Source organism: Apus apus, chromosome 9, assembly GCF_020740795.1.
Source record: "Apus apus isolate bApuApu2 chromosome 9, bApuApu2.pri.cur, whole genome shotgun sequence".
Lineage (NCBI taxonomy): Eukaryota > Metazoa > Chordata > Aves > Apodiformes > Apodidae > Apus > Apus apus.
Genome location: NC_067290.1, coordinates 19,279,667 through 19,306,274, shown reverse-complemented (window position 1 = coordinate 19,306,274; position 26,608 = coordinate 19,279,667). Strand labels below are relative to the sequence as shown.

The following is a 26,608-nucleotide window of genomic DNA, read 5'->3' as shown; positions in this document are numbered from 1 at the left end:
GGTATAAAAAGGTAGGTGAGGAGGCACATTAATGGTAGTTAAATCCATTCCTCTGGCCCATGACAGGTATAAGCATGCTATTTTCTTCCTAACAAATACTTGATTAAGCCATTTTTAAAGACCTTTAGGGATAGACATTTTCTCTAGACAGTCCATTTCAGTGCTTGACTATGAGGTCTTCATCACACTGCATCTTTTATCAACCCCACCCTTTCAAATTCAATAGTCCTAAACAGAAGTAATCTTTTTTACCATCTGAAGTTGATTTTGATAGATAATTGTAAAAAAATATTCACTGTGTCTCTGTAATAAAGAATCATTGCATATAGGAAAAAAAACAACTCTGAAAGAGCAAACCAAAGCAAAATAACTAAAAATAACTCATTAGGGGAGTTAGTCTTAATTCTGTCATCATCTTTATTGGAACCTTATACAGGCATGTAGCTTTTCCTGTGAAATATTTTGATACCTCATCAATAATGAGTTATAAAATTATCTGTCTTTGCTGTGTAGCTCAGGGTGATAAACATTAGAATGAGATGGACCATCAGGAATGTTTTTTTTCTGGCTGGAAGCAGTCTTTTTGCCCAACAGATTTTTGCATCCATTTCTTTCCCCTAATGGGGATGTATTTTCAATGATTAATTGCAATCTAATATGTGTTAAATGTAAAGAAAATCCAAAACCTGAAGATTAATAGAAGTGTTGATATTCTACTTTGCTCTTGTTGTTCTGAAAATCTGGCTGCATCTCAAAAGCAGTTCTCTTTGCCCTGAGCAGGCATTTACACCAACAGAACACAAGCTCTGTTATCCCAGTTACTGTTACCTAGTACAGCTTTATAACATAACATGACATAATCTAATAAAAAATAATGTTACTTGTCAAAAAGAGTATCAAATACGATTGCTAAGATCAGGTGTTTGGCACACATTTAGACTGCTAATATGCACTTAGGAATAGTACGACTGTTTAACAGATGGTATATTTGCTAACTTCAGTCTTTCTGCAGAGATCTATAAATAAATTATCACCTAGTTTCTACATAATTCTTTCCCTTCTTTGTCTTTATCTCGCTTTATGAACAATGAGTTCCCTCACACTGCATTGCTCTCAGCTGTGAATTTTAACAAAAAAACCCAACTTTTTTCCAGCACTGTGCATGTTGGCAAATTACTATTAGTATAGTGCAATTAATCAGTTGGATGTGATAATGAGGCCGTGCAGGCTAAGCAAAATGCTCAGGTGAGCAAGTGATTCTTCACAGTGAAGAGTGAAAAAATATGGACTCAGCTGTGTGTGACAAGAAGTCATCATCTTTGGCTGGGAATATGTGCAGACCTAAGCAAGAAAGGTATGTGCTCAGAACAAGAAAATGTGGCATTTTTGTGGAAGCTGAATTAGAGAATGATGGGGCTTTCTCTGGTGGAAGTACTTGAGGTGAACTCCTTTCAGCTCCTTACCAGGTATGAAGTGGGGAGCAGGGAGAAGGAATGGTCTAGAGGGTTTTTTCAGCTCCTGTGAGTCAATAATATCCCACTGAAGTGTAGGAAATTATTCTAATTTATTGCCTAATGGATGTGGTCTTTAATGTAGATGTTCAATTACACTAGAAAGAGAAGCTGGTAAGAGAAGCATTTTGGGATGAGGAGGGCTATCGGTGTGGCTCTGAGTACAGAGCTGTCCCTGAGAGAAGGCAAGCCAGCCCTCATTGGTGGGTGAGATGTTTGCTTGAAGTGATGATCTGTGGCAGTAAGAACAAGTACAACTGATATACACAAATATTTCCTGCTTAAGTGCTTGTGTTAATAGGATAATTAGTAGCTTTCTTTAGTGTTTTAAGGCACTGACGTAATTGCTGATTGAGTCATGAGTATATATCTGCCAATTTCATCACCACCACCACCACCTATACCCACATATTGGTTTCATTTTAATATAAAAAATGTATTAAAAATGTTAGAATGGTAGGTTTAACTTGCACAACAGACTGTGTGAAGGCATGGTCAATTTTCCTGGGATTAGTGAACTACTTAAATATGTCTGATAGGAACAGGAACCTAATCACAAGTAGCAACTCATTCACTTGAGCTTCTCAGTCATGTGTTCGAAATTCCTTGGATCCACCTCAGGGATGGTTGTAACCCTTCCAAACCAGGCCATTCTAAGAACAAACATAGGACATCTCTGTATTACCAAATGGTAAACAAGAAATCTGGGGAATGTTAATATATGAAATTGTTACAGACAATTAGAGAAAGTCCAATATATCACCTTGCATAATTACTAACAGTTCATCTGAATTAATGTAATTTCATGCTTTCTTGAACTTTTGATTTTTTCTTAAATGTTTTGTCATTACATAATCCCAAATACTATAATTACTTATTATTGAAATGTGCAATAAACGTTGAGGCATTAGTAGTAAGAGCACTTGACAAATCAGCTATGTTCCTGAGGACAAATCAATATTTTTTTTCACATTTCCATGTTGCTATGTCAAATTGTGTTCTATCACATCTGTTCCAGTTTCTTCTGTTTCTCTTATTGGCTCTGATATATTGCAATATGGTCAGGGGAACTGGATGTGATGTATCACAACAGAAATTCTCTCGCAGGCAAATGGGATTAAAATTGCAACCTCAGCAGGTGGGGTTTTTTTGTTTGTTTTGGGGTTTTTTTGTTTTTTGTTTTTTTTGTAAAAACAACCTCATGATTTGCTATAAGCATTTCTAACACCTGTGTTAGGAGCTGACAATTAATTACCTTAACTTGCCTGTGACTGTAATGAATGAAGGTCCCATTGCTAAATGTGGATCTGAATTCAATGCTTGATTCATAGAAATCAGGTCTGTTATAGCTGCACATAGAAAAATGGGACTTATTGGGTCTTTTAAATGATCTCATTCTGGGAGGTCCCATACTTCTCCAGATTTTGGGTGGGATTTTTTTCTTTCACATGCAGGAAGTAACAAATTTTTTGTTGATCTAAAACACTTTTGCTCTACAGACTGTGCCTGTTGCCAAAAGGTTGTCATCTTCTATATAGACCACTCCAAAGGACAGCCTGCACATCTAGCCAGGTCTCTTGCTTCTCCTCAGTATTGTTGTACTGGATCACCTCCTACAGAAGGATGGTACCTTTTGCAGCTTGGTTACCAGTAAGCTGTGTCAAGGAAATATCTTTCTTTCTCCAGATATCTCCCAAAGAACAGGGTAATCTCATTTCCTACAACTTTCACTGGAAAGTAAACTCCTCTCAGCTTTCAGAACTGTAGTAAGCTTGCTAGGCAAACACTGTGACAGCTCCTTTGTCTTGGTAATAGTGTCAATACATTAATCTTTTCCCTTTACCATCTAACCTCAATTTCTTTAAATGCTCTAATTGATTTTCTATGAATACAATTCCGAGATTAAGAGCAGTGTTATCTCTAATTAAGGTGTCTGAAAGCTGCTTAGTGTTTCCCATTTCCCGATTTGTAAATACTTGCCTTTTCCACTAAATACCTGCCAAGATCTTCTGCTCCTTCCCTGTGTGCCTCTGTACGTGTGTCTCTGCCTTGTCAGTGTTGTAATATCACAGGATCTTTAGGACTTGAAGCTGCTTCAGCCAGGATGAGCCTGGACAATATCTCTGTCTTTTCTTACCAGGACAGGTTAAAAATCAGCTGTAATTCTCACTTTTGTTTTAGTTCTACCTGAAGAAGGTCACCAGGAGAGCCCTGCTGCAGCTCTGGCCCCAAAGCCCTGCCCTGACAGAGCAGTCTGCCAACGTGAGAGGGAAAAGCACCATCACGGGTCTTGTCCTTCTCCAAAGCTGCATAATCAGCCAAGGACCTTCATCAGTGCTGCTTTATTTAGTTAAATAGCTTTGGAGATTCTAAGAGGAGAGGAGCTGTAATTTACACATTAGGATGCACACAGGCCCCAGGTCTTCAATTCAGCTTAAATGGTATGAATAGCCAATCCAGGCACTAATTTTCAAGGTGGGGAACAATAATTTCTGCCACAGCCTGATTGTCTTTTTCAATTAAAGAGTGAAAATGCCCTTTACAAAGTAATATCAGGCTTCTCTAGAGGAAAAAATGGAAGGTCACAATCAAATTAAACAGGAAGAGGAGGGTGATGGGGAGGAGATCCTCAGGTGACTCCATTTTTTTTTTTTTTCTTCATGCACCAAGAAGCCCAGTGCAAAGAAACATCTGCTGTGAAGCTGTAATGCTGGTCTACATCTGGGGTTTGTTATTTTTTCCTATTTTACAGAGTTAGCAGTATAAAATATTAAAGCTGTCTTCTGAACCAAACACAGGACTTGCACCGAGCAGTAAGTGCTGATGCAGCCTTAGGGCTCTTGCTCTAAATCCCATCTGCAGGCCAGAGGCATATTGGAGGTTCTGACCCTCTCAAAGGGAGGGGGACGTAAGAAATCTATTTTTAATATTTTATATTCTTGAACAGTTTTCTCACTTGTCACAGCAGGGTTCATTTGTCACCTGTCATCAGAGTCTCAGTCACTTTGCCATCTGCATGGGTTTTCTCCAGATTAGAGTGCACTTAAAAACAGATTTCTTTCCCCAGTCTAAATCTCGAGGGCCAGATTTCTGCCTGCCGGAACTGTGCTGGTTTGACTGACTTACACCGGAGATGGCCCTGACCTCTGTGTCAAACTACCTCTAGGCAGGTCTGTTAACTCTCATCCAGAACTGACTTCCTTTCTCTTTGTCTGTGCTCCTCCAGAGACCTGGTTTCCCAGGGTGCATGAGATGGTTTAGGACCTTGTCCCTTCCCTTAGACCCTGACCTTGTTGGCAGCAGCTGCCACGTCCCGTGTTCTGCAGAGAGTGTCCAGGTGGGTACCTGCTGTTAAACACCCCACAGTCCCACTTCAGGCTATTAATTTATTTTATAAAGCTTCTACCAACAATGTAATAGTCTATGCTTATAATACATACAATTTAAAAATGGCAGGAGAAGGTGTCATACTGCTGAAAATGTGTGACAAACACATCCACGCGTATTTCACCCTTCCCCAAGTCCTGCCCTGCCCTTCAGAGATCTCAGTCCAGCACAGAGTTACTTGTAGTAGCATTATTTTGGGTTATGCCCAGACACCACTGCTTTATCTGGCTCATTCTGGCTTTCATATGGGAATTTCAAGATTTACCCAAGTGATTGATGTAAAGGATTTTTGAATGTGAGTCTTTAAGTGGAATTTCAGGTGGGCTATATGTTATTAATTGTTTCAGTTCTCTAAGTAACGTTTAGAAATGAAGATACACAGGTTGGTACATTCCCTGTTCCAGATGTCATTTGTCTATTGGGAAAAGCTCTGCCTGTGACCTTATTCCTTCACTCCATGGAGAGTACCAATAACACAGACTGATCTTCCTTTTTAAACATTAGCTACAGAATAGAGAATTATATCTTGTACCTTAAAAGCTTTGTGTTGGGCAAAAGCAAACTTCATTGCAGAGTAATTAATTAATTTCATTATTTTTATTCAAAAAAGCCAGTCATTTGTTCCAAAGGATTTTAATTCAGGTGTTTTTTCTTTTGTCATACCAAAGAATAAAGAAGCTCATGTGGACATTATGGATACTTCATTCAGTGATTTATTGGAATCTAAGTCATGATGTCTGTGATGAAAGCAGAGCAGATAAAACTAAAATCACCCACACTGCAAATATAGACTGGTTTTATCCTTCAAAAATATTAAATTTTATCAATCAGCATCTAGCAGCTCTGGAACATGTAGGTGCTTTGTAACCTACCATATCTCAACCACATATATTGCTTTTCCAATACAACTTGCAATAGGCTGATTTAGGATAAACTTTTTCATAGGAACTATAGAATAGTAAGTAATATATAATTAAAAGATAATCTTTGAATACTTACACATTTGCTATAACTGCTTTATCTGACTAGGTCCCTGCCTGTAAGGCTCCTTATAACATCTCTGTAATGTTTGTTTCCATTTCAAAGATAAAGAATTCCTGAACAAGAAGAGTAAAAGCTTCCTTTTTTTAATAAAATTTCAAGCAACTAACCTAATAGAATAAAACAGCTTTAACAGTGTCCTGATACACTATAGCCTTGAACCATGGTAGTTAGATACTCTGAGAGAGATGTTTAAAGCCATTTGAGAGAGAGAAAAAGATAGAGCTTGGGTCTGTGATGCTACTTGGTCTGCTGTGACATTAAATAAAACGAGAATGTTGCCACCATCAGCTCCAGTTCATGTGTTTAAAAAGAGAGAGGTAGTCATGACTGCACTTGGTGTTGATGGACATTAGATGGACTTTGAGAACAAAAAGTGGGCTCAAACCTTTAGGGAATGATGGAGAAAGCGAAGCCCCTTTGTTATGTAGACATAACCATGTCTTCTGGTTTTAAGATTTCAAGCTGTTCTTTCTGTCTTTGGGTGTGTCTGGATATTTCCATAATCTATTCTTGTATTATCTGAGCTTTAAAATAGAAATGCTGTTATCACCCTGTCTTGTCCTGTCAGCCAGAAGTTGAAGCCCTTTGAGGCTTCCTGCTTCATTGCTGTTGAATGGTGGTTGCTGGCTCCTGCTTTTCCTTGAGCATGTGTGTGCACAGACCTTTGCCAAGAAATAAAGCTCAACAGAGATAATGACAAGCTGGTTGTAGTGAGGTCTGGCAGAATTTTTGGTCTTTGAATAAATAGGCTGGGTGGCTTATAGTCTGTTCCCTGCAAATGATCTTCTGAAAGTAGCCTTGAAGGAAATAGTGCCCCACTTCAGAGTGACTAAAGCAGCATGTGGACCCCTTGCAGCAATGCATATCAAGTTCTCACTATTTTTTTCCTAGTTTTATGTGGAAGCATTGTTAAGAAATGTAATAAATAAATGCCTGAGGCTCCTGCATCTACTCCATGGAGACCATCCATTAAGCAAAGACCTTGATGTAGACTGCTACCATGGGTAATTGCTGCAGAGAGTATTGGAGCTTTGGCACAAAGTGTCCGTAGCAATCAGAGCTGATCAATGAAAGTTCAGTTTCTTTTTACTCCAGACAGAGTTTTGACAAAATACATTCTTAATTTCCAATTATTAACCTGAACTCTCAGTGTATTTCCTGTAACTCCTAATCAGAAGTTTGCACTCCACCTACGCAAACAAAGGGAGAAGTAGATACTGCTGCTGGAGCTATACTGGATTCTTGAACTGTGGTTAGAAGGCCAAAAGGCAATTTGGAGCTGTAAGCCTCTTTAGTGACCTAAGGAGAGATAACAGTAGTATTTCCATCCTCCAGACAGGATTGATCTGCAGGTAGTGTTGCTACTGTGGGTTGTCACCTGCTCACAAGAAGTGGCAGATTGTGAGGTGTTGCCACAATCATCAGAATGGCTGAGCAGAGCCTGGGAAGGACACTGGTTTATGTCTGATTCTCCACAAACCTGCAAGCTGAAATACATTCTTGCATTAGGCCTAAGGAAGCCCTTTGAAAACAGAGAGGTAGGCTTAATGCATTACCTTGCATTTGTAGGTTATAAAACTGTGTGAATAGAGGCAAGTCTATGACTTCACCTCAGATGTGCCTCCAGAGGATAAGGGAATGTAGCAAATGTAGTACAACTTTGGGAATGTATCTTTGATGATGACCTGCTTTTGCCTCTGGAAAGCTGAGCTCTCCCCCCTTTGCTCTTCAGTTATCAGTTGGCCACCCCTGGGTGCCTACAGAACCCTAAACTGAGCAGCAGAGGCCTCCTCTTGAAAAAGAGAAGTTGCAGTGTTCATTCTTTCACCATAAGCTGCTAGACAGCCTGATCAGTATGCCAGTCCTTGCCTGCAGTGATGAATTAACAACCAGTTTAAAGACCCAGAGAGCTTTACTCATGGTGGTGGTTACAACGTCTAGCACACCTTTTAATCAAATATAATTGTTACAGGGGAATTTCTGGACATACACAGTACTACAATACAACCAGTCCAGAAGTGTATATGGCATTTAGATTAAAATTCATGCGTGTCCAGACTTTGCAAATTCAGACTATCTGATCCAAGTGTATTGATTTTTCCATTTTCTGTTTCAAAGCCTATACTACAAGTAAAAAGGGTTATGACAATTTGAGGCATGCTGTATTGCTTTGTGATGTTTGTGTAATTTGTGTGCAGTCAAAGGTAAATAACATGATGAAGTAATCAAATGAAAAGTAGGCTTTTCATGCTAGCTGAGCATCTCACAGACAGTCACTCTAACAGGGCTTTGGAAATGCTCAGACTGTCATGATCCAGCAAAGACGAAACAGACTTGATTGCTTTTTGTATGTTACCCCTGAAACAGTTAAACACTAATGATGGGCTATTATTTGGGCTATTATTTTATGTTCCAGAATGGAAAAACTCTGTCCAGGAGGAATTATTGCTGCTTGAATTTGTTATTTCAGTGAAACTGTTGTCTTTTCTCTATCTGACTAGAAGCACGTGAGCACACTTGGGAGCTGCAGGTTTTATTCCAAGCACTCCAGCACTATCACTCTCATCCAGGCTGCCATGAGCACCTACCTCCTCCCTGTCCAAGTGAGGGAGGATGTGCATATTTAGAAAAATGCTATCAAGAATGAGCACCAAGCAAAGCCCTTGAGCACTCCTTTGAAAAATGTGAGTGTTAATATAGTTGCAGCCCAAAAATGCTAAGGGAAAATCCTTCCTTGGTTTGTAGCACTGGGGGAAACATACAGATATGTGGTCTCATGTCCTCACTGTGTCTGCTCCTGTGCAGTTCACGATAAAAAGATTACAAATCCTTTTCATGAATTTAGATTGTTGTCATTTTTTCTCAGAATTCATGATTAATAATGGGGGTCTGAGGTCTGAGAAACCTGCAATTGCCTCAACTGTCTGTCACCAATGGTAGAACAGTTTGAGAATCTCATTTAAGATCCCTAGACAACTAGATATTTTCTGGTGTTAATGCCCTGGAGTGTTATGAGTTAGGTTCACACTTTATTATTGTTCATGATGGAGTACTTTTTTTTCCCCCTAGTTTGTTTAATTGCACTTCTTGTTTCTCATATTTATCTGTTAATGTCTCCTTTATTGACTTGTATGAAAACTAAAAGAATTAGTAACAAACCTAGACAGATTGTTTACTAGTTATGGGGATTTCCCTCAAGACCAGTTGTTTATATACTGTTACTTTTACTTAAAACTGATGAAATAATTAAAACAAATTCCCATGCGCCTGGAACAGTGTTCCGGTTGAGGCCATATTTAAGCAGCTCTCTATATCAGGTTTTTTGCTTGTCTTTTTTAAGGCATGAAATGCAATTTCAATGCTCTTCATTAATAAAAATAGATGTTTGCAAAGCATGTCACTAATATGCATGTGAATGTATCTTGGCAGCTCAGAACAGAAGAAACACCAGTTTTACTGTTCAAATTACTTCTTTAAACCTGGATGTTCTTTTTCTTTTGTGAGTTTTGTAGGTGAGTGTGATCCTGCTCTCTCTGGCTCAGAAGCAGTAGCTGCTGTGGTTGTGCCTGGTCAGGCTGTGTAGTGTCCCTGGGAGGTGGCTCTGCTGGTGGTAGAGCTGGAGTAGCTGCTGGATCAGGTGTCTGCTCCAATGTGCATGCTGGAGAAGCAAAACCTGTGACATCTGGGAAGCTTGTGTTCAAGGATCTTTGTTTTGGTTTGGAAACAGAGTTGTGCAAAACCTGAAGGAAAACCTTCCAGGTCCCCACCTCTTTCTTCAAGCTGACTCTCTTGCCTAGTTCACAAAGATGAACACCCCACAGAGTAGTTTTTGACCTTCCTTTTATGTAGAGTTGGAGCAGCTGCTGATGACCTTGTGTTGGGTGTTGGTGCTGAATGTGGGCAGCAGGGAAGCTCAAGGCTCAAACCTGCATGAGGACTCCTGTGTCTGGGACAGACTGGCTGCACAAGCTGGCATCTAACACTGGTTCTCTCCAGCCAGACTGAAGATCCAGATCAGCAGCTCCAGCTCTTGCAAAACACACGTTGGCTTTCCCAGATGTTCTTGTTGGGTAGTGAGGGACACGCAGGATTTATAGGGAGCTTTCAACTTTATTTATGACAAAACAAACCTCCGATAGGAAGTACAAACAACACAGGGTTGCCATCCTGTGTATCCAAAAGTGCTTTTATGTGCTCTTGCTCTGCTCTCTCTTACTGTTGCTGTCTCTCATTTTCAGCCTGTAGCTTTAATAATCTATGCCACTTCCTTCTATGCAATATTTCTCCCACAGCTTTCATTTGACAGCTCTGGTTTTAATGGAGGATAAGCATGGAACTCCAGCTGAATCTGAAGACGTATTTCTAATCTTGTACTGCATTTATTTTGCTACTCAGGGAGCTCACTGTCTTGAACAGAGGAAAAGGTATTTTTCACATACTAAGTTGAGATGTACAATAGATTTCCATAGGTCTCATTAATTCAAACTCAGTTACCTTGTAGTAAAAAGACAAATATGCATAAACCATGTTACTTGGATAACAGGCTAGATTCAATTATTTATCTCTGTGATTTCAACAATATGCCAGTCAGTCCAATTCAGGGAAGAGTCCCATTTTATTAGGTAGTGAATGAAATAGTCATAATATCAACATGCCTGCCTGCCTGGATTTTAAGATGTAGCCTGAAGTATTGGTTGAAAGAAAATAAGTAAATAGCATGGCAAGAGGAAAAGAAGAAATAAGAAAACGTTAACTGTGAAATAACTGTTTCAAGGTAATTTGTTCCACAAGTCTCATCAGGTCATTATAACATTTTTCCATATGCTGTTTTTTTTTCTGTTGTAAAACAAGTTAAACCTCAGAGTTTCTTAGTGATGCTGCTAGGTTGAAGCATTTTACTCCATGTTTGTGTTTGTAGATGTAAATGACAACCTTCAATTTGTCTTTCCTCTCTTCTATGGGAAAGGATGTAAATGCCTGTCACTGCTAATGAAAAAGTAGTGTGCTTACTGAAAGGGAGATATATCTACCATTGTATGGTTGCTGTTAAGACGATTAAAGCAGGGTGGTGGCTGTGGATTTGTGTGCTGCTGTGGACAAAGGAGATGTGACCTTGTTGTGACCTGCTCCCCACAGTAAATTTGGGAAGTGCCTTTGTGGGAGCATGAAGCCTCAGTAAACGAGCTGCTTAATATTTAGCCCGTTTTGGTGGTTGTATGTTGGCATGAGACTTGCAGCTGTTCACGAGTAAAGGGCTTCAGAGGGAGCCCTTCACCAGCACAGAGTGTTAAAGAAGTGGTTCTTAACAGTTGACAATACTTAATGCCATCAGAGAATCCCTTTTCTGCCTTTGTTAGGGAATATTCCTTTTCTTTAGGTCTTTTCCCAGCTCCATTCCTTGCCTATCCTGATTCCTTGGGGATTAGGAGTCCACAGACAGTTTTGAGGTGGCCATCATTCATGCTTCTTTCTAAAATGAGCTTTGTTTTTTCACTAAACAATTTTCATCTCCAGCTCTTGAAGCCATGCAGGAAGGCTGACTTGCAAAGATGTTTCAGAAAAAGTGGGAAAATAATGAGTCAAAAATTTTGTTCCTGTTAGACAAGCTCTTGGGAATCAAGCTCTTTGAGAAATTCAGGGTAAAACATTATTAAATGAGATACTAGTGATACACTGTTTGATCAGCTCTGCTAAAAGAGAGTCTGTGAACCATCCTGACCTCTAATGTCTCCTTTGTATAACCCCTGCGACATGAGATTTGCTATGAGAAATGGAGCAGGGTTAATAATTAATACGTTTGCTGGTGTCTGAAATAGCGACACAAGGTTGGCTTTAGACAATGTTTTATTAATGAGGTTTGAAAACAATTGCTTTCTCCCAGCAGCAGACAGCTCAGACCTTTATACTGAAGAAAAAGGAATGGAGGTAATATCTGTTGTGGTCTGGTGTTTTTTTTTTTTTTACTGTTGCTGTTGTTTCCCCCCCCAGGGCATTAACTAAACTCAGATTGTGAAGCAGTGGAATGGGGAGCAAGCCTGAAGTCAATTTTAAATCGTCTCAAGGCAGCATATGTGCTGTACCCAATCCAATTGGAACAGGGAACAATTCAGAGCTTGCTCATCATTTTGCACCCTGTGTAAGGAAAAAGTGTTTCTTACTCTGTTAATGTAACAAAATGTCACTGTGGCAATTAGGGCTACACAGGTTTTTTTGTTCAATTAGACCTCATTAAGGTATAGAAAATAGCCTAACTTTTTGCACCACCCCTCTCCAGTTGTAACTACCTGCAGTACAGCAGAGAAAGCATTGTCCTAAAAAGTGAAAACACCTTTATTAAGTGAAAATAATTGCACTCATCTTCCCTGACCTTTCAATTTTCTGAAAGTTATTCTTGTTTCTGAGGGCTAGCAGCCATCAGATGTCTGGTTTTGTTATTAATATTTACTGGGAAGAATTTTTTTTAAGAATAAGCACTGCTGAAGTAAGCCAAACTTTTTGACCAAAATCATCAATGATACTTTAATTATCCAATAAATTACAGTTCATGTGCAGAATTAATCAGAAAGTAATGCTCTAATAAATATGATCTTCCCAACTTACATGCAAATTGAAGCTTTGCCTTCCTGCTCAGAATTGTTCCAAGTGAATTTGTGGCCAAACACTGGTATGTTCCAATATCCTGTTTTTTATGTGGGTTATTGATTGCCAAGCTGCCTCCAACCAACCTGTAGTGATAACTCATGGTAAGATCAATATCTCTGCCATTTTGCTTCCACCTTTGAGGGGAAAAAAATCAAATTATGCTTATAATTTATAGAGCCTATTCATATTTATCTTAAATAGTGTGCTGTAGCATACCTGTAATGATAAAAATGTAGTTAAATATCACAAAAATAGATCATTTTTCACACAAGACTGCTTCTTATATCAATCTTAATGATACTAATAATTCTGTTATTTGAAAAATCTTTACAGCTTTTATGCTAGTCACCAGTGTTCATCCGCATGTCTACAAAAAATAATTGTAACTTACACATACAAACTAAGTTATCTGTCCAGTTGGGAGTATGGTGTACACCTTGACTGCAGCCACCTTATTTTTTAAAATACAATTGATTCCTCATCATAAATTTGGTTACAAAAATGATTTAGAGATATAAATCGAAGAAATACACTTCAGGGGACAGACAAAAGCAGAAAGAGGAAGTTTCTAACAGCAAGTTTTGAGACTGATAACTTAATTATGAGAATGCTGCTATTTTAAAATATTAATTGTCCCTTTTAGTCCACTGAGTAGAAAATGGATTGTGTCTGCAACACTGCACAGCTATTTACAAAAGTCAAAATAATGTATTTCAAAGAAAATAAGTATCTGTTTTAAGGAGGAAGATCTCGTGGCTTTATCATCAGTCACATAAGGGTTGAATTTTCATTGTTCACACAAAGCTCAGGGGAAGAGTAAAGGACCTTGGTCACTGACATTGGCAAGCTTTCCACTTGCAGACTTTGGGCTACAGCGTAAAAAGTGTCTATTTCTTGTTATTTGCAGAGATGAACTTCCTGACAGCGATGGTAGTTTCCAAAGTTAGCAAACTGAAGCAAACCTGCACCATTAACTATATTCCTGGAAGATCTGACCTGCCTCTACAGCCCAGTGCTTTACTTGTGACACCCACAGACCTTTCTCTGCACTCTCAGACTGCACAGGTAAGTTGTTTTTTGGAGAAGGGTTTTCAAACTGTGCAGTGAGATGCAGTTCTGTGTTCCAAGGGAAAACTTGAGCAAGATATACAGAGGAAGCAGGGATCCTGACCTTTCAAGTGAGCACTTGCTTTTAAAGAGGAGTGATGACTGATTAAAATATGAAATCAATTGAATTCTATGAATGACTACTAATAACATTAAATGATGTGTCTGGGTCTGCCAGTCACTGCCCTTCAGGAATGCATCAACATGAAGAAATGTAGAGGCATCAGGGAACTGCTGCTCATTCTTCCTACCAACTGCAGCTGAGTTTGGACCCTTCCGCACCTCTGCTCTGTTCCTTTCTTATGTTTTGCTTTAGTTGGTCTAGCTTTTTGCTGTTTTTTGGGGGGTATTTTGGTTTTGTTTGGGTTTTTTTTTTTCCAGAGATGGGCAGAATCTTGGCTGGTGCCCACCCATGAGCCTTTGCTGTGAAGCTGTGCTCTGGATCACTGATAGGATTTGCAATACTTCAGGATTTACATACAATACACATTGTCTAAACCTTTCTGTTTTCTAATGTAGGATATTCTGGTATTTAGTTTGCCAGTTCTCTTTAATTTCAGAATCAATCACTGAAATAACTGCTGTCAACATTACATGGCTCCCAATTAAGCTCTCTAATTGTTTTTCAAAACAAATACAAAGTTGTTGGCTTAGTTGCCGCAAATGAATTCTTCACAGTATCCCCATAATCATTCTAATCACCATGGTACAATGATTATTAAACTTTGCATATAGATCAGGGATTCATCTCCTGGTGTGGGCTTTTTCCTAACTGATATGTTTACATCACTGAAGGAAGCAAATTAATGAATTATTGTGAATGATAGACAATGATTTAATGACTTGCTGTGCTCTGCGGTGTACTGTCTGATACACAGAAATATGTGAAGAGTTAAGAAGATTTGAACATAAGTGTGTTAAGGCAGGGGTCGCTGACATATTTTTCATAAACTTCTTCATGCAACCATTGGAAAACACTTCAATTAAGGAAAATACGTCCTGGACCAATGGTTTCAGAATCTAAACTTAAAAAAAAATAAAGAAAAGAAAAGCAGGCTATTTTCTGGTGTTGAATTAATTCGTTCCCTAGGACTGTAAAACTTCTCAAATCGTATTGATAGGTCCAAAATTAAAAAACCAAAACAAACCACCAACCAACCATGTTTTATGAATTCTTAGAACAAATCATCATATTCCATCTGCTTCAGAATCCAGCTTTTTATACAACACCAGTTGTAGAATGTTCCAAATCAATTCTTCATTAAGCTAAAGGCTTTGATCACACATATGTGGGACCTTCCTCCCTTGACACCTTGATCTCAAGCACAAGGTAGTCTATTGTCTCTCTTTTCTTAAATTGTTGCCAGTTTACCCTAACATTCCAATATGCCAGATATTCTTCCAAGCCCCACTGGGTTATGTTAAATCTTTGGTGCTGGATTTCAGACTTCCTGCCAAAGTACACTGCAGTCAAACCACGGGTATGAGGATAAACTTGAAATATATGATGATTTCCTCTTGTTTATACTACTTAATCAATACTTGTGATTTGCTATTCAAATAGTCTTCATCTCCTAGCAAATAAACATGAGAAGGAGTAGAATTTATTAATGAACACGAGTGTGTCAATAATGTATAGTTCCAGTCCAACTGCAAATTATGCAAACTGTCTTTAGGGTAATATCTTATAAAAGAATTGTGGAAAAAATAATAAAATTAATTTCTATTGTTTTTCACACTGAAAAAAAATCTTGATCCAGCTAAAAATCTGCAAAGAAGATGGAAGCACATGAAACTTAAAAAAATGGTGCAAGATTGGAATTGTTTGCAGAATGCAGCTATTCTTAGGACTCGTTTGAGCAACGTCAGGAGGTTTCATTATGCACAATTTGACTGTTAAGCTCCATACTCAGAGGGCTCTCTGGTGTTTACACTTCCCTTATCCTCTCTGAGTAGGATTTATTCTGGGCTGTGTATCTGCTGATACCACAATCCTAACACCTCTCCCTACACCCTGAGGGGTAAGGAAAAAGAAAACTTTTGGCTCATGGTGATGGTTTCTGATAAGTGGATAATTAAGCAGGAAATTTCTGATCCCATCTGTAAGGATACTGTGCAGTGCTGTGGAATGTCAAAGTAGCTGTAACTTAAGTGGGTCCCTTAAGTGGGATCTGGAAAAGAGTATTGTTCCATAGGAACTATTTAGAAGAAGGAGACATTTTCCTTCAGAAGATGTGACTTCTTTTGGAAATGATTTATGAAGGTATGTGAATTTCAGTGAAACTACCAATGTGGGAATGTTGAAGCAATTAAGAAATTAGTAAAAGATTCTGCTTAACTAATATGCCAAATATTTTGGATAATCTCATGTGCAGTATTTCAGCTATCTCTTTCACTTTAGGACTGATTTAGGGCTATTAGAATCTCCTGGAATGCTTTCTCCAACTCTATGAGTAAAATTCTGTTACAAAGCACAGTATGGCTTTGTCATGTTTTTTGTACCAAAGTTATGATAACTAAAGCTTTTTCTTGTATATATCTTTTCCTAACTCAAACTACTTTCTCTGTAGATAAATGCAGACATGATTCTATTAATTATCTATTCTGCTGTTATAAAAATTTTTAATTTTTAAGTCTTCATCATATTCAGTGTTTCTCATATTATTTGCATTCAACTGGAGATGTTCTGCCATCTCATTTGAGACTTGCAATTGGAAAAAAACCTGGCAAAACCCCCTAATATACAGTACTTCCCCAGAGGAAGAAAACAGGAAGTTTAAAAACTATTGACTGTGAAAAACAAACAGAAGTTGAAGTTATTTTTAATTCCACTTCACTTTTGCAGCAGAATCTGCCCTGAGCCAAGGGACAGCATTTTAGTGAACAAGTACACTGTGGCAGGGTTGTCATGTGCCTTTCAAGGTTATGAACAAGATAAATATATTTTTGGGGTTACTGGGAATCATTCCACAATTTTATGCCATGATTATAAACACATTTAATGTCATTTGCAATCATTGTAGCCTTTGTGCTTTTGTTACCCTCAATTTATTTGTCAGTTACAGTTATCTTCTGTGGTACTTTGATTTGGATTGAATTTGAATCTCTTTATCTTGCCATACTGCATCATTCTAAGTTATTCTGAAATATTAAAATATTGCTATGATGAATAATGCCTGTGCTGTCCTTGGGTTTGTTATTTATTTGTTCAGTTGACTGCTCTCTGTGAAGATTATTGGGGGGGAAGATAAACCCCTCAATACCAAACTTGCATGAAAATGTTAGATAATGTGATTACTCTGGATACAAAATGTAAATTCAGAAAAAGTGTGATGAGTTAGAGCTAAGCACCTGAGACCAGAGAGGAAATGTCAAAACACTGCAGAAAACACTTCCTTGGCAAGCTCTAGGTGATTTCATTCTGTTTTGTTTTTTTTTTTCCAGTATGGAGGAAGTCTACCTGTCCTAGACTGAATTACTCAATGGAAGCCAACTGTGGAACTGGGATATGTTCAGGGATAGACTGTAAGCAGAAAAAAAGGTAAAATTCATTACTTAAGGTCATTGATGGCAATCCCTCAATCAACTACAATAGAAAAGCTTGAGCTTAAAAATAAAATTGTGAGTGTATTTTGAAACGTTATGTTTGGGAAACAGTTGAAATAATGCACCTGATTATGAACAATTTTGACTGTCTAGAAAAAGGCATCATAGATAAAATGGAATTGCTGTTGTGTGAGCAATTAAAAAGTATTGAATAAATGCTGCCTAAGTATTTAGTAGGACACAACTTTCTTTTGTGTCTTGCATAAATTATTTCCTTTATTATTTTTTTTTCTTTTCCTAGACCATTATTTTCTGCATTCTTTTCCAAAGAAAGCAAATTGGTTTTTTTCCAGTTTTCCAGCTTTTCCTCTTACTAGTCTCAGGTTCCAGAACCTTTGGGCAACGAATTACATTTTGTGATGAGTCCATAGTTACTGAATAATCAAATAATTGTAAGTACCAAGGTTTTATTAAGTGAGTCTACAGAGTACTGTAAGCTAGGTATCAAAGCTGTTCCTTGCTGTTCCTCTAAATTAACACTATAAATATATATATATATATATATATGAAATGTGTAGAATTAGAAAAGGGTATCGTGCTTTTGCTTTCCAAGCATTTAGTGAAGGGATGGGAAGTTTTCTTATATACAGAGGTGCAGCATTTCCATTTCTCCATTTTTCACAGCTGTTCTGTGGATTGAGAAGGAATTTTGTGTGCTCTGAAATACTTTGGGGACAGTTGTCAGTGATGTGCTTTCTTTTGCTGTGTTAATTTTTTTAACAGAGTAGCAACAATGTTTCTTCTTCATTCCTCAAATTTACTATAGCAATGAATGCTCTTGCTGTGAGCGCTTGATACCTTTTGAGGTGTTTATGACTGTGTAATAATACTCATTAAAAGACAGTTAAAAGATGTACAGTGAGACAATACTTTTCCAAAGATGACTTCACCTGTAGTATGGGAGTGGATATCCTTGAGCTGTACAGTTCAGTAGGATTTCTGGATTTGCTGAGCCCATGGAATAAGTGATGTCATATGGCTCTTGGATAAAAACAGGACCATGAAGGGTTTCTTCCTCTGTGAAAGAAAAGCAATAATTTAAGATTAGACTTTGTTAGCCTGTCCTTAAACATGAGTGTCCTTTGGTGTCCCTTGCTTTTGGTCAAAAGCTAAGGTCTGATGATATACTCAACAGAGAATCCACCTCCAGACATTTGGCTATTAAGGAGGAGATATTTCAAGCTTGATTGATAATAAAATTGCATATCCCAAGTGTTGGTGATTTATTTTGCAAGTGACAGTGACTACAAGCTTCTGTGCACATCTCCCCTGGAAGATCTATGGCCACCTCTTAAATCTCCCCACATCTACCTCACACTTGTGCTTTAGGTTGTCACTGGGAGCAGGAGAGGATGAAGTTGTGGCTTTCTGTGTCTGGTGCTTCCACCTCCCTCTGAAGTATTTTTAACTCAACCCCCTCTTTCTAGGAGTAAAATTAGGGTGTTTTTTTTTCTGATTAAAATAGTCAGACTTTTCTGTTTCAGTGGATCTAAGACAAAGAACATCTGGCAAAACTCTAGAGAGTGAACAAATGAAAATGTTTTTCCACAAGCCTTTTTAAGGATGCCATCTGATAATCACAATGTTTTCCATTTATGTTAATTGAGATGCCCATTCCTGTGTCTCTGTTACACTCTGGATCCTGTATGGGTGTGTAATACTGATTTTCACTGTATACCCATTGAAACTCTGCTAATCAGCCCAGCTGTGATAGTGGTTTCATGAGCAGCACCTGGGACAAACAGCCTTCAAGAGAATTGGTGTGAAATTCAAAGAAGCACTCAAAAAAGGATTGATTTCTTTTATATCACAATAGCTGCTTGGCTAGACAGGTCTCATTTTAAGACTCTCATGTTATAAAGGTGATAGCATGGGCATGTTAGAAAGAGAAAAGACATCCTCTCAGCTTAGGATATAAAATAAGTCAGGCTAGTAAAACAGCTGAGATGAGCTAGTGGTTTGAACACAAAATGTTAAACTTGGATGAACCTCACATGTGATAAGTGGCATAAAAGATCATAAAATGCAGTAAATCAGTAAAAGTATCAATTTTCATAACTTTTTCATTCTGTTAAACTTTGCAGACTGTGTGTAAACTTAGAGCAGACTCCAAAGATTTGGTGGGTTATTGATAACCCGGGGACACAGGTGGAAATCACAGACAGTATGAAGCAAACCCAGTGAAAGCAGCTGTCACTCAATGACATTCAAGACATGATATAGGGCCTTGCTGTTTACTTTTGGTGGGGATATTCAAATACCTAAAGATAAGTGTGTTTTTCAGCCCTTACCTCTGTCTAGATCTTAAATCTCTCTCTATATTTTTTTTATTCTTAATATTGTGGTTCTTCCAGGGGTCCTTAGTCATAGAGCAAAATGCTGTAGGAAAAATAAATTCACTTATATCTTATGGTTCCAGGCTTTCTGATCAGAAAGATTACACATCTCCCAATATTGACCTGAGACCGCAAATTATTTTTCCTTTATTTCATGCTTTCAGAATCAAATTATATTAAAGTAAACCAGGACTGTTTCTCATGGTAGCCTTTGTTGATGTGGGGAGTAGGTGAGACAGTTTGTTCAGCAAGGCAGGGGGGCTCTCAGAGATGGTGGCTGAATATACTTAAATAATCTTTGTTTCTTTTCCTGCTAATCTTCTATTTTTAATCCCTTGGTAAATTTTGAGGCTTCTTTTTTCACTATTTCTACAACTGATCCCTTGAATTGTCTTGTCTTTGGTAGGAATCTTCTTCCCTTCTAGGTTAATTTACTTAGCTTGTTAGTCATTCTTGTTTCCTTCCTAGAAAAGCTTTTCTAAAGCATCAAAATGACCTCGAGATTATTGTTCTATTTTTTGAATCAATGTAGCTGGCTGGGCCTGAAATTAACCTGATGTACATAAAAATCCCTGGTTTAATTGATAAAAATGTAAATATTTTTGTCAACCTGGAATTAAATTCCCAGGGCAAGTTCCAAATGGAATTTAGATTCATTTATCATGTGCAGACTTTGGAACATGCTAGTTCTTGTATCCCCTTAATACAGCAGGCCCTTATTGTGTTGAATAAGGGCACAATATCTTACATGTACCCTAAAAGGTCCTTCACAGACATGTCACAGTCTATCTCAAAGCACGTTGTCCCTGAATTTTAGTAAAAGTGGCTTCATACTGTCTTTTTGTTTTCTCTTTAATAGTCTTTTCTTGCTGCCTGAACTTCAACAGAGAATAACACCAAATTTGAGTGAAATGATGTGCACTTTTGGAGCCAGTGGTGTACTGTGAGTCCATCTCTTATTTATAGAAAAGGTCAGGCTGGTCATCTCTAATTTCCTGATACATTCTTTTGCATTTCATATAGAGAATGGCCATATATTTCTCCCCTATTCTTCAGATTCAATACCAGTTACTATGATTTCTCCAGATATACATATGAGAGATTTATCTTTGTAGGACTGTTTACTTTTGTTAAGATTTAAGTAATTCAGGGGAGTTTTTTATCTATTGGAATATGAATATTTGATTAAATATGTCATTGCTGGTACACAAGTTGTGTGCAAATCTTCAGCATGGTCCTTGAAAGCAAATATAAACTCTTGTTATGAAATGTTTTATAAGAAGCTAAAATGTATTTCTTTATGATACCTAATCAGTTTGATCTCCATAAAGACCATAATTATGCTAGTCTGAATTCAGATCTGAAGTATGAAATGACTCAACATCCCTTTATTCATTATATGACACTGCTTTCAGCCAATACAGAGAATAACACAGTGCCAGTGGAAGAGGAGGAAGCCTATTTTTTTGTTAATTAATCACCAGCAGAGGATATCACAGAGCTTTCCTCTCATTGCATTTTGGGCAAGGGTTAGTTGCATTGGGCTGGTGATGTAGGGATGTAGTCCAAGAGGTTTCGGTTAGTCACAATAAATATTTAAATGCTTATGCACAGACTCATCCAGACAAGGAGAACGGAGCACAAATCTGGACCCCACACTTGATCAACTTAATTTCCAAGCAAATCCTGCTCCCTGGTTGTTCCTGTTGTCTGATGCTGGCTGGCTGCTTGCTTAGCTCTCTATGAGGTGTTTGCTCACCTGGCAATGCAAGCTGGTCAAGACCCAGTCTTTAGCATGTGTATAGGTAGCTTAGTAGACCAATATTGCAAACCAGCTGACTTTTTATCCTTTTCCTACCACAGATTTTCCTTTCTATTATAACTGTTTTGCAAAGTTGTGTTGTAATCCCTCAAAACTGATGAGTAATCATAGATAAATTCCATTTGGTGAAGCTGAAGGTGTCCTGGAAATGTCATGCTCTGCTTGCAGGGAAAGCCCTCGTAAGGCTTCAGGTTTGCCTGTGTGAATCAGCTCTGAGTAGACAAACTCAAGAGGGCTCATGGCTCAAGAGCCAGAAATGTGTGGTGGTGTTGGTCTGAGACCTGCAAAGTCTGTCATGTTTGCACCTTCTGACATCATTTCTGTTGCCACGATGTTTTGTGGAGCTGGTCAGAGATAAGGAGTCCTTTGTGCTGGGTGCTGTAGAACAAACAACTAGAGGTCTGGCATTGAAGAATCCCAAGTAAGGGGTGGACTAGGGCTGTTCTTTCCTCATCTGAACTTGTGCACTAAGCGTGGATGGTTCACACTGTTCCCTAGGCAGGTGTGCATGTAGCATATCAGTGTTTCCTGACTGAAGATAATAAGAATAAAGAGGCCAGAAGAATGACAAAACCTGTACTCTAAAAAGCTTCTAAATGCAAAACTGCTATAATTCACATAAGCAAACCAGATAAGGAGGAATTTATCCAGGCTATTAAGTTTCAGGAAGGCTGTAAATTCCAGTAGTGAGTTTCTAATGAATCTTTCTTAATGTGCCTTAGATGGAGCCTCATATCTGATCCAAAACATTAATATGACTTTATGGGACAAAGCTGACACCTGATTAAGAGGCCTCTTTTAAATCAGCTTGATAGTAAAACACCTGTCAGTTCTAGCAAAAAGGATGGAACAGGTGAGTTAGAGACTTTCCTCCTTGTAATGACAGCATGGGTAAAAAAATAGACAATTCCAAATTATTTCAAAATCTGTTTGTTTTTCCTCACTGCTGAAGACATAAGTTTTAATTGGAAAGGAAGGTTTAGGGCCCACTGTTTTTAAAATGCAATGAAGTCCTTCCCTGTAAATAACATTGAGGCATTCAGTTGAATCTTATCAGAAGCAGAATAGCATTATTATATTCCTTATCAAAAGCCTGGACCAGGTAGCTCAAGGACTTTAAAAGGAACATGGCAGATGCAAAATGAGAGGTAATGGAAGAGTCACAGTTTGCTAACAGGGAAGTGTAAAGTGAAACAGGAAGGCATAAACACACCAGCTCAAGGAAGCAGATACTAACTGAAAGAGAGGATGGGAAAAGAAGCAGCAGGAAAGGGCCATGAAAGCATTCTGAAAAGAAAAACAACTTGTATTACAGGCAGTGGGAGGCAGGCTTCCCTCTTCTCTGGCACTTAGGTCTCAATCAGAGAATAAAGCAGGAGACGTGCAGAGAAAGGGAGATTAGAAGAGATGTTTTAGGTTTGAGCAGGCAGAAGCAACCTGAAACCTGTAGGATTTTCCCAAAGGGCCTGTGACTTTGATGTGTTTTCTCCCTTCAGCCATGGATGTGCAGAGCTCCTGAGACACGGGGCTCCTCTCAGGTTTCAGCTTCTGTAGAACACCCCAAATCGGGAGTAGTGAAATTCCATGTTGTCCTTGTTATCAAGCACCAAAACCAGAGAGACACTCAACCAGCCCTCATGTAGAGAGAAGAGTAGGTATTGAGGAGGCACAGGGGGAAGTCCCAACCCTACTGGAGTCAGAGAAACTCTGGGGAATGAATTCAATCTTGCTGCTCAAGCGCAGGTTCTGTATGCAGAGCTGACAGTAAAATGACAGTCAACAGTGCAAGGCATCCGTTTTGTCTGGGACACAGCAGGACAGGGAATTCTACTTAATGATCTGAAAAACTGTGAGGGTAAGCAGATAAGAGAAGGCATAGCTGTAAGCCTGCCACTGCCCAGCAGCTGAGCTGGAGCCCTGCTCTGCCTCTTCTTCCCTCCTTCCTCTGTGCCTCACCCAGAGAACCAACACCTGGATTTGAGTTTGGAGATGGAACTTCCAAGACTGGAGTAGTGAGGGGTACTCCAGCCCTCATCAATGTCACAGAAATGTTACATGTCTTCAATGAAAGCACATCTGTATCCCCTAAATTTTAATCTTTAAAAAATGGCTCAAAGTATTACAGTATTTTTATCAATATTTAGACATAACCTGTAAGATGGTGTAGGTAGGGTGATCTGAGGCTAATGGAGCAAGCAAAACACTCAGGTTATGTACCAACTGCACAATTTCCTGAAGTACTTGGGTGTGGAAACACACAATGAAAGTATAAAATAATACTGTAATTACTAATATAACCAGCTATTGGGATTGCAAGAATCTAGCATATAAAATTAGGGTGTAACATATCACAGGTAATAATTATGGAAGTATTATGCAAAAATAACCATGTTCTTTATTTTTGAGTCTTTTTCAACTAAATATATAGATTGACAGAAGATTTTGTCAAAACCTGATGCTTCAGACATTTTTAGCAGTTCTGTTATGATAACAAGTATTGCTTCCACACTTTGACCTAACTTTCTGTGAATCTAATTGGGTATCAGTGAATTTATTACCCTTCTGCATTTTGGTCTAACAGATAAACACATTCTAATGCCAAGATAATTGATGATAGATCTCTAAATGCCAAAGTGTGGTATTTCTCCTTATATCATACTTGTTAAAACAATCAAACTCTTACTTCAGATTTACATGGCACTAGTTGCATTCAATCCAATACCTAAATATTCCCTAAAGATTCCAGACCAGAAGTTCAAGCTACAGTGAGGGAAAATTGCTCATAATTGATGCATTCTGGATGGCATTCAATGGAACTTGACTAATTTACACTTGTGGTTGCAGATGAACACAGATTTATGAACAGTTCTTTGGGGAGATCCATGTAAGGGTATGATAGCCTGAATAGCTATTGGTGTATTTATAACCCCAATGTGTGAACTGTATGAATAATGTAGTATTCTATTAAGAAATTTAAACATGTGAATAGCAATGTTAGAATTACTGACTGTGCCCGACTACTTTGGCTTCATGGAAGGGTTTTCTGAAGAGTTGTGCAAGCTGTAGACAAGATAAAGGAAGCCTTTTCATTTGTGCAGGTGGTTTGTTTTATGTGATGAGCTCGGTTGTGTCCTTCAGACACAGAATTGTTGTGGAACAGACATCTAATTACTGAGAAAAATGTTCACAATAATGTTAGAGGCATGTGTCTTTATGATGTATAGTAAGCCTGACGTGCACTCTTCTCAATGAAATTTCATTAGTTTTTGTGTTACTAGGCAAGATGAATAAATAATAATGAACCTTTTCCAATCTACTGCACAAGCATTTTGTTCAGTGTAATTTCAGTTATAAGTGAGACCTAGACTCGATGACAGATACTGTTTGGTGCATTGTACTGTTGTAATATTCATTTGGCACTGTTGCCAAACTGACTGAAGGCTTAATTCAATAATTTACAAGACAGGAAAAGATAACAGCTATATAGTTTAATATCCTGCCAGTTAAATAAATCCAGCACTTTGTTTCTCTGTAGCTTTTTTTTGGTGCAAAATACAACTGTGCTTTACTGCCTTAGGAGGATGGTGGCTAATTAAGCTCAGATAATTTTTGCCACTGCTGGTGTTAATCAGCTCTGGGTTTTTGTGTGGTGACTCCAAAACACTGTTGCTTGTTGCTCTGGAGAAGGGGAGAGAGAGTGGAACACTGACTTGGATAAGCATGTAGCAACATGGCAAGCTACAATGCAGCTTCTACTAAAAATGGGTAATTAAAAAGAGATTTGTGAAAATTTCCTCCAGTCTTTAATCTCCATTTCAGACTCATTTAATTAAGCATCTTACCTTGCTTCCATCCTCCTCCATTGCCTCCTTCCTAGAGATCCTTATTTCTCCCTTTTTCTAGGTTAGAAAAAAACTCTCCGAGTCATTTCAAGGAGTTAGGCTGAAATGTGTTATTCATCTCCCCCTGCTCACAACTAACCAGAGGTATCTGGGACAACTAAGCCTTTTAATCCTAGACAAATCTTTACCCACTTTCATAGAACCACTCTTCCTGCCCCATGGCAGAAAGGCTTGTGGAATCTGTTGGGAAAAGACTGAGCAAATGCAACTGAATTTCTTAGGACAGTTGTGGGTTTTTTTCCCCCAGTATGACTGCAATTTCAGTATAGAAAATATGCAGCAGCCTGATGAATGCTTAGTTTGGAGAGCATTTTTAGAGCTGGGAGTAGATACAATTTCATGCTTCCTCAATTTGTTTCTTTTTCTATGGAGAGAGTATGAGCCAAAGTACTTTAAAGCCAGTCAAAGCCTTTCCTAAACTTCAGTGTCAATGGATCAACCCCAACTGAACCAAAGTGTAAGCAACTGATACTTTGTTTTTTCCTCTGTGTGAAACACTGTGCTGTGTAACATCCATTTATCCTGCACTTGTGTGTATAGACATGGATGGTATATACACACCCTTAAAAACAAATACAGTGCAGGGAAAGAGGGAAGAAATCTGCTAAGAATGTCTCTTCTATTTATATCAACTGCATGCTATGTAATAAATGGTAATTGGTTTACTAAACACTTTGGTGTTTGAAAGCTGTACCAGTTCAGTCTACAATAGCTACTGGATATTGATGACAGCTGCATTCTTTTCAGGCAGATACTTAGTAGCAAAATTCCAGCGACACTGGAATGAAAAAGAAATGATGAAAAAGACTAGTTTGCAAATAATTTGAATACACTAAAGCAAACAATGATTCCTCTTTTGTTTCCAGAGGGTACACTTTGTAATTCCAATTTATGTGCAATGGGAAACATGTTGTAATGTGAAGTAGTATTTTGTTTTTTGTGGTATTATGAGCTCCAGACCTTGTAGAAAGCTAGATATAATCACCATTATAGGGGACTTAAATTGCAGGTGGATGTTTAAGCTCTCTGTACATGTTATTTAAATTTTGCTTATTTACTTTGAATAACTGGAATGAAATAGCTGCTTCATAGATACTTGCTTTTCCCACTAGAGCTTAAATAACCGCCATGAATAAAGGCAGTCAGGAACTAGCTGTATAAACATGATATTAGAAATCATTTTGTATGTTGATAGAAGGGTTTATACTCCAAACTAATGCTTAGAAATGCTAAAGATGACAAAGACAACAG

The 26,608-nt window shown here is 38.2% G+C and overlaps 1 protein-coding gene and 1 long non-coding RNA gene across 7 annotated transcripts in view; one reads left to right on the top strand and one right to left on the bottom strand.

Annotated features, from left to right (window-relative positions):
* CNTN6 (contactin 6) overlaps positions 1–26,608 on the bottom strand; it is a 107,056-nt gene that overhangs the window by 64,100 nt on the left and 16,348 nt on the right. For 5 of the 6 annotated variants that reach the window (XR_007890361.1, XM_051627805.1, XM_051627806.1 and 2 more), the window contains exons 2-3: positions 18,188–18,314; positions 12,543–12,718 (exon numbers count right to left, since the gene is read on the bottom strand). Coding sequence is in view for 5 of the 6 variants with exons in the window: in XM_051627805.1 (XP_051483765.1) it covers positions 12,543–12,718; positions 18,188–18,314 (303 nt within the window). In the remaining variant the exon portion in view is untranslated. The remainder of the gene's footprint in view (positions 1–12,542; positions 12,719–18,187; positions 18,315–26,608) is intronic. The other variant, XM_051627807.1, reaches the window with a different exon arrangement.
* On the top strand, positions 15,899–20,553 carry LOC127388363 (uncharacterized). Its single transcript, XR_007890363.1, has 3 exons — positions 15,899–15,954; positions 17,136–17,232; positions 20,493–20,553. It is a non-coding gene; the product is annotated as an uncharacterized LOC127388363 (long non-coding RNA).